Source organism: Indicator indicator, chromosome 17, assembly GCF_027791375.1.
Source record: "Indicator indicator isolate 239-I01 chromosome 17, UM_Iind_1.1, whole genome shotgun sequence".
Lineage (NCBI taxonomy): Eukaryota > Metazoa > Chordata > Aves > Piciformes > Indicatoridae > Indicator > Indicator indicator.
The window spans coordinates 16,507,421-16,519,475 of NC_072026.1; the positions used below are offsets into that span (position 1 = coordinate 16,507,421).

The following is a 12,055-nucleotide window of genomic DNA, read 5'->3' on the forward strand; positions in this document are numbered from 1 at the left end:
ACCTTACTGAGATACAGGTCTTCACATGGAGACTGGAAATAGCCTTACTCTACACAAACCTCTGCTTGCAGCCCTTCACAAGGTTGGTCCCAAACCACGCTGAGAAGGCTGCAGGTTCCCCTTGTGCCGGCTCCCAAAACCACACTGAGAAGGCTGCAGGTTCTCTTCTTTGTGCCAGGTCCCAAACCCATGCCTATATGGCTGCAGGTTGTCAAAGCTGCAGGTTCTCCTCCTTGTGCCTGGTCCCAAAACCATGCTGAGAAAGCTGCAGGTTCTCCTCCTTGTGCCAGGTCCCAAAACCATGCTGAGAAAGCTGCAGGTTCTCCTCCTTGTGCCAGGTCCCAAAACCATGCTGAGAAAGCTGCAGGTTCTCCTCCTTGTGCCAGGTTCCAAAGCCATGCTGAGAAGGCTACAGGTTCTCGTTTTTGTGCCTGGCAGCAGCGTGGTGCCATGGCCACGTTGTGTGGCACACCTGCAGCCTGAGGAGACCAGAAGAAGGGCTAGATGGTAGAAGGTGACTTTTTATTCTTAATCTTTGTCTGAAACTCGACCGGTTTGGGTTTGTTGTTTGGGTTTTTTTTTAACTCCTGTACAGAATCTCCTTTCTGCCACTTTTTATTGTCTGTCCTAGGAGCTGGATTTTCTCTCTGTGGTGCACCTGAAGCTGTGGTGTGGGAAGGAGCAGTACACAATATTTGTGTGGGCCTGGGGGTGGCCAGGGGTGGGGTAGAGTAGAAAAGCTGCTCTTTGGCAGCATCTGCATCCTTCAGGTGAGGAACTTCCAACACCACTTCAAGGAAACCTTTTAAGTACTCCCCTCCCCTGACTGATGGGCCTTGAAGTGTTTCCCTTCCACCTCTTCCAGCCCAGCCCTCAACTGCCACCCCTTGGTTTGTTTGGGTTTTGTTTGTTTGTTTTTTTGTAGAAAATTTTTCTACTCTCTTGGGCTCTGAAGGCTTCCAGCAACCTTCTCCTCGACCCCAGTGCTGGATGCTCTGAGCTCAGGAGGGGACTGATGCACTGACAGTGATGTCCTCCCTGCCACCCCTGTGATTTTGATAGTGTAGATTAATAAAATGTTATGGTGCTGAACTCTGTTTTATTCAAACTGTTTTTCTGGGCCAGCAACCAAGCTTCTCACAACAGGGCCACCCCCACTGAGATCATCTTCAGCACTGCAGGGCTCCAGAGGAAGGTTCTTATGGTGCAGGTACGGATTTTGCCATGAATCCCCTTGGATTCTGTCTTTGAATCCCTTTATATTTTACCTCTAATCAGCTTGGTGATGGGAATGAGGTGGGATAAAGTGAATTCACAGCACTCAGGCCATGGCTTCCCAAGGAAAGCACCCTGAAGACTATAAGGAAACACCTGCAGGTAGGACACTGCAGGATGCTCCACAGCAGAGAAGGTAGCATTAGGAAGGTGATAAAAAAGGACCAAGTGGTCATAAGTTACTGTTTTAGATCAGCTGTCTACACTGAGGGTGGGGACACACTGGAGGCTGTGGATGCCCCCTCCCTGGAGGTGTTCAAGGCCAGGTTGGATGAGGCTTTGAGCAGCCTGGGCTGGTGGGAGGTGTCCCTGCCTATGGCAGAGGGGTTGGAACTGGTCCCTTCCAGCCGTACCATTCTGTGAATCAGTTTACCTGTTTCTGCTCAGTCACGCCACCTAGCGGTGATGCCAGCACACGACTGACCATGGTCTGTCACAAATGTGGCCAGCAGGGCCACGGCAGGAATTGTCCCCCTGGACTGGGTGCTGGTGAGGGCACAGCTTGAAAATTGGGTTTGGTTTTTGGGCCACTTACTCTCCAAGAGGGACAGGAACAGGTCCAGAGAAGGGCAAAGAAGCTGTTAAAGAGTCTAGAGACCAGGTCTGGTGAGGAGCAGCTGAGAGACATGGAAGTGTTCAGCTTGGAGAAGGGGAGGCTAAGGGGAGACCTTCTGGCTCTCTACAACTCCATGAAAGGAAGTTCGAGCTCGATGGGGGGTGGTGTGATAGGACTGAAGGAAACAGCCTCAAGCTGCTCCAAAGGAGGTTTAGTTTGGACATGAGGAACAACTTCTCCCTGAGATTTGTCAAGGCTAGGCACAGGCTGCCTAGGGCAGTGGTGGAGTCCCCAGCTCTGGAGGGGTTTCAAAGCAGTAGAGATACGGTGCTGAGGGACATGGTTAGAGGTGACCTGGCAGCTGTGGGTTAAGGGCTGGGACAATCCCTGCTGGCCACACCATTGCTGAGCCAGGCTAAGATGCTGGTGACCTTGGCCACCTGGGCACACATTGGCTCATCTCATGCCACTGCTTCCCAACACCCCCCCGGCTCTTCCCTCCCTCATGCCAGCCCCACCTCTCCAAGCCCCAGCAGCAACTCAGGCTCTGTACAATCATTTTATTGAAATCAAATCTTTGTACACCACTGCCTCAGAGTGTCCTTCAAAAGGAAAGGAAGCCTTGTCTTTAAAAAGTTCTTTGTACAGAAGACAACAGATGACAGGAAGGACCACAGGAACATCAGCAATCCCTAAAACATGCACCACCCTACCCTGGGCTTGGGGGGCTGCAGGAGCTCAGTGGGAGGAGATCTTGTTCTGAGCTTTACATTCACTGAACACAGAGAGAAACAGAGGCTGGTGCCCACCACACCCACCAGAACCACCCCCACTTGCTGGCTAGCACAATCTGACCGCCCTTAGTTAAACAAGACAACTCCACTGAGCAGGTAAGAGTTCTCTTAGAAACCTGATCCAGCACCCTCTGCTGAGCTCCAAGGATGGTGTAACCTATGTGAGGGAGCAGCAGTCTCATGTCTTTGTCCTGCTTGTGCTGGTAACAACCACACGTTAGAGGTCAGTCACCACACTGAGCTTCTCCTCAACAGCTTCTACCCACTGTTAGAAGCCACCTCCCTGGGCCACCAAGATGCAGCTTCCTTTGTGGACCATCTGATGCTTGGTGAGATTTCAGCTTCTATTTCTTCTCTTGGAAAGAAACCTGTGAGGTACAGGATGATCACAGCCAGGAGAGACCTGGGACAGAAATGGAGTCCACAGCCTCCAGCAGCAGGCAAAGCAGGACCTGTCCTCTGCCAGCAGCACCTCACCACCATCCCTGCTCCCACATTTGGTTATTAGCCTCGGGTTTGGTTTTACTGTCTTGCTCCCCGCTCTGCTGGAGCCTTTCTTCAGCCTGTAAGATGATCATCCACCAACTCCAACCTTCTGCCCCTTCTCTCATTTTCCACACCCACCTTCAGAGCAGCACAAGCAGCAGATCCCTGACACCTCCTCAAGCCAGACACACAGATTGGCCCCCAATGTCACCTTAGCAAGTGAGATCATTAGTATCCGTTTTAGTCCACCCTCAGAAGAAGAGAAGGAGGAGGAGAAAGAACAGGTGAGAAAGTAGATTCATCACTGCAACCTTGCCCCTACACAACCATCTCATTTACTGATTCCACTGAGCCATGAATTGAGGGGGTTGGAGAGGAGGAAAAAGTGAGGGATGAAGAGCAGCCATTTCAAAACCCTGAGGTGACCCAACTCCTCCAGGAGGACCTCCAGGAAGAGAGAAGTCTCCTACAGGAGCAGCACCTTCCTCTTACAGTGCACTAAGCCCTGCTGTTCTCCTCCTTACTACCAGCATTGTTCCACTTGCAGCCTCAACACCTTGGTGTGCTACAGAACCATGTGAGGCCAGACATGCAGAGGACCTCGATCTCCAACACTTGGACTAAGGGGAAATTCACTTCCACCCATCCCTGTCAGCTTGGCTCAACCCCTCTGAACCACCCTCCCCTACCAACCTCAAAGGCAGGAGGACATCTGCCAGCAGAACTCTTCTCCACTTGCACGCTGAGGTGGAAGTGCAAAGCCACACGGAAGAGCATGCACCTAACCCTCCGGATGGACCAGAGGACCTCCTCCTGGATGGATCCAGCTGAGAAGGTTGGAGATGGGACAAGGAAAAAGAAACAACAAAACTCCCTTCAAGTAATTTGAACCCAGCCCATCCTTGAGGTTACAGCTGCAGGAAAGCAGCCACCAGCTGGGCCTGGTGGGGGTGATAAGGCAAAAAAAGTCTGAAGTCCTGGAGGGATGAAAGGATGAGAAGGTGTCAGTAGTGAAAGATTAAGAGTTATTCTGTAGGTTGCTTCTTCACACTCCTGGGATTCTCTTCTCCAAGTGACCAGCACCAGCTGCTTCCAGTTACTTCTGCACACAGCTTGGCCAAGCAAGCCCACCACAGGCAGCTGACAGGATGATGTAGATGATGACCTGGAGAAAGCAAAAGGAGTCACCTCAGTAGAGAATGAGCTTCCATCACCAGCCAGATGCAACACAAGTGTGGAACCACCAGGTTATCAAAACCCAAACAGCCAATGTCTCACACACAGGACTTGGTGCCAGCAGCTCTTCCTCCAACATGAGAAATTATTTACAGTGAGGGTGGGGAGACACTGGCACAGGTTGCCCAGGGAGGTCATGAATGTCCCTCCTTGGAGGTGCTCAAGGTTGGATGAGGCCTTGAGCAATCTGCTCTAGTGGGAGGTGTCCCTGCCCATGACAGGAGGGTTGGAACTGGGTCATCCTTAAGGTCCCTTCCAACCCAAACCACTCCATAAGTCTATGAGGATGAGAGCTGTCCTGCAGCAGAACATGAAGGAGGATCTGGTTGTGACAAAAGCCCTCATACATCTAACCCATGACTACCCTTCAGCATCCTCACGTTGGCACTGCTGGCATTTACTACAGGCTGGTGAAAAAAAAAAAAAGCTTCTCTAGAGTTAAGTAATGAGATACCAACAGGACTGAGGCCTAGAAAGCCATTAGAGATAGAGCAGCCATGAAACTTCTCTTCTGGTGGAGGTGGCAAGGTTCATGACAGTCACTCTGAAGCCAGACAGAACTTCCTAGCAAGCCTGTCCTCTTGCCTCAACAAGAGAAGCTGTCCAGCAGGATGCTCCCCTCAAACAAGACTCTTGTCTTAGAGCTGAGCACCCCCAGGTCTGACCACTCCAGCAGCCTGACTTGAGAGCTGAAGGTTGCTGTGCTCCATACTTACAATGGATACGATGATGATGACGATGGTAAGCTTGAGGTTCTTCATACACATGGCCCTGGCAAGGTTCCTGCTGGTGGTTTTGAAAGTGACTGACTACAAGAGAAAAGCAAAGCATCCAATTCATTCCTGACCCTGCTGCAGCCCCAGAAGCTCAGTGAGGCTCTTCCCCAGCCTTTACCTCCCCACTAAGCCAACCCACAGAGTTATCTCCTCCAGAGCCATTAACTCCAGATAAAGAGAGGTTTCCTGCTCCCCAGGGGCAAGAGATGAGGAGCAGACACACCACAGCTGGCCTGTGGCAGCTGCCTGCAGTGACTCCACTTCCAAGCTGTCCCCCAGGCCTACCGAATCCACAAGGTTCTCTGTTTTATCAATCAGCAGCTCCAGCTTCTCTCCTCTCTGTGCCACGAGGTCTGCAGAAAGACACAAACCCCCCCAGATGTGTAGGTAGGACCTCAGTACCAAAAAAGAGTTTCCAATACCCAACCCAGCTGCAAGGCAGGAGCTCCTGGCAGTGGCTTTTCAGATACTAAGTGGGTGAGAAGCTGGACAGGAGCCACCCCTGTCCTGGGCTGATCCCCAGCAGCATGGGCAGCAGGTAGAGGGAGGGGATCCTGCCCCTCTGCTCTGCTGAGACCCCACCTGCAGTGCTGGGGCCAGCTCTGGAGTCCTCAGTACAGCACAGCACAGACATGGACCTGTTGGAGCAGCAAGGATAGGAGGGCTGGAAGCCCTCTGCTGTGAGGCCAGGCTGAGAGAGTTGGGGCTGTTCAGGCCTGGAGAAGAGAAGGCTCCAGGGAGACCTTCTGGTGGTCTTACAGAACTTCAAGGAGTCAATCAGAAAGCTGGGGACAGACTTTTGAGCAGGGCCTGTTGTGACAGGACAAGGGCTGATGGTTTGAACTCAAAGAGGGAGATTCAGGCTGGAGAGAAGGGAGAAATGTTCAATACTGAGGGTGGTGAGAGCCTGGCCCAGGCTGCCCAGAGAGGTGGGAGATGTCCCATCCCTGGCACAATTGCAGGTCAGGTTGTTTGGGGCTCTGAGCAACCTGCTCTAGTTGGAGATGTCCCTGCTGACTGCAGGGGGTTGGATTAGATGAGATTTGAAGGTCCCTTCAACCCAAACCATTCTCTGATGACCATGACAAGCACTTCCCAGCCTGCCAGACTTGGGCAGGCAATGGTGTGCACCACACAGGCCAGGAGTGGCAGCAAGGGAAGCCCAGTACCTATGTTTCGAACCATGATGCCCTTGAGTTCATCAATCTGGGCTTGTGTCTCTGCCACCTGGTCAGGGCCTTTGCTCTCTGAGTGGTATTTCTGTAACAGACAAAGAGGTGATGAAAACAAGGACCTCCCAATGTCGTACTTCAGCTCCTCCAGACAAAAAAAGGCAGCTCCTTTCCTCTAAACCTGCAGCTTCTGAAGACTCAGGACCTTCTGGAAGCATCTCTGCTTTGATAAGAGACCATCTGAGGAGACTGACAGCAGAGGCCAGGACTAAAGCACAACTTCTCTACTTCATGACCACCCACACAGCTACTTAACCCCTAATTTTCTTTCCAGTGTTTGATTTTCATCCATTCCTGACAACTGGGAAGCAAGAAGCTCCAACACCAACAGCACCCACATCCTCATTTCATGATCCTCTGAATGCAGCAGCACCTCGGAGCCTTCTGCTCAGAGGTTCTTCTTTCAGGAGAAGGTGTAGAACTGGCATGCTATCAAAGCTGACCACTGGTTTGACTGGTTTGACCCTCAGCCTCACACTAGTTAAACTGCTCTCCTCACCTTCACCATCCCTGCAGCAGGCTGCCCAGAGAGGTTGTGGAGTCTCCTTCTCTGGAGAGTTTCCAAACCCAGCTGGACTTTGTGACCCTGGGCAAGCTGCTGTGGGTGCCCCTGCTTGAGCTGGGGGGTTGGAGTGGATGATCTCCAGAAGGTCCCTTCCAACCCCTATAAGTCTGTAGTTCTGTGATTTCAAGCATGACCATGAAGGTCTAACCTCCAGCACACCCACCTGGTACAAACAGTGAACACACCACTGCCAACCCCAACCCACAGCAGGGTGACCCAGCTGCAGGCTGGGTGTCAGGAGAGCCCCCACTCCCTGGGCTTTACACCCAGACTCAGCACAGTGAGAAGGCACAAGGAGAACCTGTGGGGAGCAGCAGCTCTCACCAGCTGTGCAGCCAATACACTGGAGAACTCGCTGTTCATGGCATAGGGGAGGGCTGTCTGTGCTCTTGAGCCATAGGTGGTCTGAAACCTCTTCTTGATTTCATTCAGGAAGTTGAAGGCTCTGGATCGTTCAAAGTCCTGGAAGGAAGAGATCAGAGGACACCCAGAGCTGTGTCAGTCAGGAATGGTGTCTACAGGGCACCTAGCCAGGTGTGGAGAACAGTGCTGTGACATGATGGGATTTCACTGCTGGGGTTTGAGCAGCAGCCAGCTTTCAGCCTCAGCTTCCTGGACACTGGTTGGCAGTGGACTTTACTGGGCTACCCACAGCTCCAGTTCTGTGCCTGGTAACTTCTGACAGCCAGGGAGAAGTTTGTGCTTCAACACAGCTAAAAGAGAGGAGTGTTACACAACTCAAGTCCTGCCTCTGCATCCAGATTCTGCTGCACTGGGGTTTCCATGAGAGGAAAAAATGAGTTGAAACCAAACACTTAACCTCAAACCCAACTATTCACAGGCATTTGAGTTCCAGGCTTAGGTGAAACCAAGAATTTAAACTCAAAGCCAACTTCATGAGCATCTGGGTTCCAGGCTTAGGTGAAACCAAGAATTTAAAAGCCAACTTCATGAGCATCTGGGTTCCAGGCTTAGGTGAAACCAAGAATTTAAACTCAAAGCCAACTTCATGAGCATCTGGGTTCCAGGCTTAGGTGAAACCAAGAACTCAACCTCAAAACTTTTTGAGGTTAACAGGTTTAAATTTCAAAGCTGAAGGAGAACAGAAGCAGTAGGTCCAAAGGGGTAAAAGGCACCACAGATACCTCAGATCTCCACCAACTATTGGTTTTCTTTGACATAAAAAAGCCAAAATGTGCAAGAATGGTGTCTGTGGAGTAGCTGTGAGCAAAAGCACTTACATCATCTGTGATGCAGAGGTAAATGATCCTGTCCTGGCAGATGTAATGGAACAGGTAGCTGCAGAGAAGAAAAAGAAATCAAAAGGTCATATGGAGCTGGCACTAATCTTCTAGAAGACTTTGCAGGGCCTTCAAGGGCTGGAGAAGTAGAAGAGCAGGTTCCAGTTACTCTACAGAACCTCTCAGAGATGCCAACACATCTCAGCCCTCCCTGCTGAGGGGTCTCCATTCCTGTAAGCTACACTGAGTTAGAGACCACCTCAGTGGTGCAGAATCTCTGGCCTCACCTCCTTCAGAGCGTCCAATGCTGAGCAGTAACTCTGTGGGACATCTGAACGACCTATAAGGGTTCCTAACCACCCAAACCAGTCTGGGATGGCACAAAGACTCCAGCAGTTTGATAGCCACAGCTGAGCACCCTCCAGCTCACTTTGGAGTGGTGAGAGAACAGAAATCCTGACTTTGCACCAACTCCTTGCTTGAGCTGAGTTCAAATCCTGCTTATGCTGCCAAAGTTTGGGTGGAAAAAGGACTTTTTGAGCTGAGTGTCCCTTCAGCCTTCACCCTGACAATCCCACCATGAGTCTGTGTCCTCCTGTAGGCTGCCCCCACACCCAGAAGAGGACCATTTACTCACTTCCCATGGGAATAGGTCAGTTTGTTGTTTTCAGATGGGATTTTTGCCAGGATCTGCTCAGTCACCTCCAGGAAGTTTCCTCCACACCAGGCATGCTTGGCAAGGATGGTTGTGCCCCTGGCCACCACGGCAAAGAGGATAGCCATGGCTGCACACCACCTGGGGAGAGAAACACCCAGCAGTAGAGTTGTGTTCCTTGGGAGAGCAAAGCAGCACCACCTCAGCAGCCTTCTCTCAGCCCTCAACCCAACAGCAGCTCATTCAGGATGTCACCACCAGAAAGCTTCTCTCACTTCCCCTTCCATGTTCTCCTCAGAACCACACCAAGCCTACAACCACCTCCAGAAGGTTTTTTCTTGGTGTACCTCCACGCCCTCCTCCACCAGTGACCCCACAATGAATTTTCCTTGTTTCCACCCAGATTTCTAGCTAGCAGCACATTTTGGTTTGCTCCTCAGCTGACCCTTGAAGGGTTTTTCTTGCTTGTTATTGGAACATCTGCCTGTGACCAGCAAGCTCCAGTTCAGAAAGGAAGTGACTGGTCTTACAGCTCTGCAAACAGCAGCTCATTATACAGACCAAGCCTACCAGCCCCAACACATGACTGCAGGGTGAGGCTTTGGCTATGACTGCTATCAAATGAAGGAGAAAAGCTCCCACTGGGCTGGAGTCACACCAAATGTCCTCTTTTAATCACCTAGAGACACTTTTAAGTCCCAAGCCTTCTGCAGAACCACCTGATCTGCACTTCTCAAAGCAAACCAGCGCCTTGGCAGGCTTACCATCCTCAGCAACACCCCAGTTCTGCAAACCAACATCCTCCCACAGGTATCAAACTGGACAGGCTGCAGCATGGAAGCGTTTGAGGGCCAGAAGTTTAGTCTGATGAAACCCCCAGGGTTGGACAAAGAAGCCTGCTGTCATTTGAAGGGACAGACTTAATCAGCTCAAGTATCACGACACTGACAGAGCCAAGATTTCCCATATGAAATCACACATCAACTCACAGCTTTGATGTCTGCTTGTCCAGAAGCTTCTTCTGTTTAGGAAGGACTCCAGTAGACTTTTCACCCTCTAAACCCCCACAACCTTATTTTTCACTTAACACTGGACTGCCCTTGTATCTCCTGCCTTGGCTTGTGTCTGGAAACATCTGCCTTGTGGCTGGAGACATCACACACACCTATTTGCATGCAACCAGGTGGCTTGGAGGCCTCTCTAGAAATAGCTACCACAGCAGGGAACTGGTGGTTTAGCTTCAAGATCTGAAGACCACACAGCCCAGCCAGACCTTCCACTCGTCTGGCGCCAACTGAAGCCACCTCTTCTGTAGCAGGGGTCAGTCCTACCAGGCACTGTACAGATCATTTTCAAGTGAGACAAGCCAACCTGTTTGCTGCTCTGATCTCACTGAAGACCTACAATGAAGAATGAGAGGGCAGGTGGAGCAAGAAGTGAAACCAGCAGCCTATACCCATCCTCTACCAGCATTTCTGCCCTCAGCAGCTGAAGGGGACAGATCAGCTCTTCTTACGGACCAGAAAATCCGCAGCCTCAGCAAGCACTGGAAGGGGTTTGTACTGGTGCTTCCAGAAACCCTCTTTACAGAAAGCAAGAGGCATCCCATTCCTCCTGCCTTGAAACACCAAACAACTGCAGATGTTGCAACTCTGCAAGCTGCAAACTCCCTGCCTGCAATAAGAAGATCGTTTGAGTGTGGTGACCTCAGCAGAAAGCAGCCCAGGACTCTCTTTAACCCTTCCTTGGCACCTGCAAGTTGTTGTTTCTCTAAAGGATCTTCCAACCTTCAGCCCAGTGATTTATTAGCTCATTGCAAGCAATGAGAAAGGTGACATTCATGCACTAGAGTTTCAGCTTCCTCTCTGCCTGCATGGCTGTCATCGGGGACCTCTGCTTCATCAGCATGGAAACAAATCACTAGAGATGAATCTGATTTCTCTTACAGGCCCAGCACTTTCTCTGGAGGGTAGCAGATCATGGAATCACAGAACCACTTATGTTGGAAGAGATCATAGAGTCCAACCATTAACCCAGCACTGCCAGGTGGCACTAAACCATGTCCCTCAGCATCATATCTTTGAACACCCTCCAGGGATGGGGACTCCTGGGCAGCCTGGACCAGGCCTTGACAATGCTCAAGGGGAAGAAATTGTTCCTCATGTCCAAACTAAACCTCCCCTGGGACAACTAGAGGTCATTTTCTCCTGTCCTGTCCCATGTTCATTAGGAGAAGAGACCAACCCCACCCAGCTTCAACCTCCGTTCAGGGAGTGTAGAGAGCCAGAAGGTCTCCCCTCAGGCTGAACAACCCTATTGTCCCTCAGCTGCTCCTCACCACATCTGTTCTCCACACCCTTCACCAGCTTCCTTGCCCTTCTCTGGGCCCGCTTCTGTCCCTCAATGTCCTTCTTTGAGTGAGGACACCAAAATTGAACCCAGGATTCGAGGTGTGGCCTCACCAGTGCCCAGTCCAGTGGGACAATCCCTGGCCTGGTCCTGCTGGCCACACTACTGCTGACAGAAGATGTTTTAGAAGGGGAGTAAAGAATCAGAGCAGGGTAGTTATGAATAGGCAGCTCTCCAAAGCTAGCACGCAGCCAGAAGCATGCTTACAGCATCCCTGTCCCTGATTATTGTTACCTGGACCTTAAGACCCACAGAAGCCTTTGCTACCAGCAACACGACGCAGCAACAGCCCAGCACCTACGGTCCTTTCTCCGACGTCCTCCAGCATCCCGATCCCACCTCCCCAAAACCCAACCCCACGCCTCCCCCCGCCCCAGAGGGCCGAGGGCCCTGACCGCCAGTAGCACCGACCCGGCCTCAAAGGAAGCCCACCCCCGCCGGCCTCCTCCGCCTGCTGTATTCGGTATCCTCCCACTACAACAGCTCCCGGCCTTGAAGACCCAGCCGCAATGCCCGCCGGCTCAGCCAGTCCGCCCCAGCCCTTCTGCGGCCTGCCGGCACCGGGGGCACCGCAGACAGAACGCTCACTTTCAGCGGCGGAAGCAGCTCCCCTGAGGGGCGGGGCCCGGCCCGGTCCGGTGCCTCACCACTGCTCACCTGCCACCGCGGCAGGAGGGAGCAGCGCTCCGCCCTCCGTGCTCTGTAATCAGGGCCCCCCCCCCGCCCCGGTACCGGGCCGCTGTGACGCACTTCCGGCTGCGCAAGGCCTGCTGGGACCGTTGGGGACCTGCCGCGCTGTGCATACCGGGAGGTGCCGGCCGTGCCCGCGG

At 52.1% G+C, this 12,055-nt stretch overlaps 1 protein-coding gene across 2 annotated transcripts; it reads right to left on the reverse strand.

The window, feature by feature from the left end:
* Nucleotides 1-4,168: 4,168 nt before the first annotated feature.
* VAMP7 (vesicle associated membrane protein 7) lies at nt 4,169-11,908 on the reverse strand. Of its 2 annotated transcripts, none has more exons than XM_054388495.1 (8): nt 11,883-11,908; nt 8,799-8,957; nt 8,162-8,219; nt 7,245-7,382; nt 6,293-6,383; nt 5,409-5,476; nt 5,064-5,156; nt 4,169-4,276 (listed from the first exon to the last, which is right to left on the reverse strand). In XM_054388495.1, exons 2-8 carry the CDS (start codon nt 8,942-8,944, stop codon nt 4,208-4,210), a joined length of 663 nt encoding a protein of 220 aa, XP_054244470.1. In that variant the 5' UTR covers nt 8,945-8,957; nt 11,883-11,908; the 3' UTR covers nt 4,169-4,207. The 2 variants fall into 2 exon arrangements, with proteins under 2 accessions (XP_054244470.1, XP_054244471.1); XM_054388496.1 differs by lacking the exon at nt 11,883-11,908 and adding an exon at nt 11,814-11,847.
* Between the last annotated feature and the right edge of the window lie 147 nt (nt 11,909-12,055).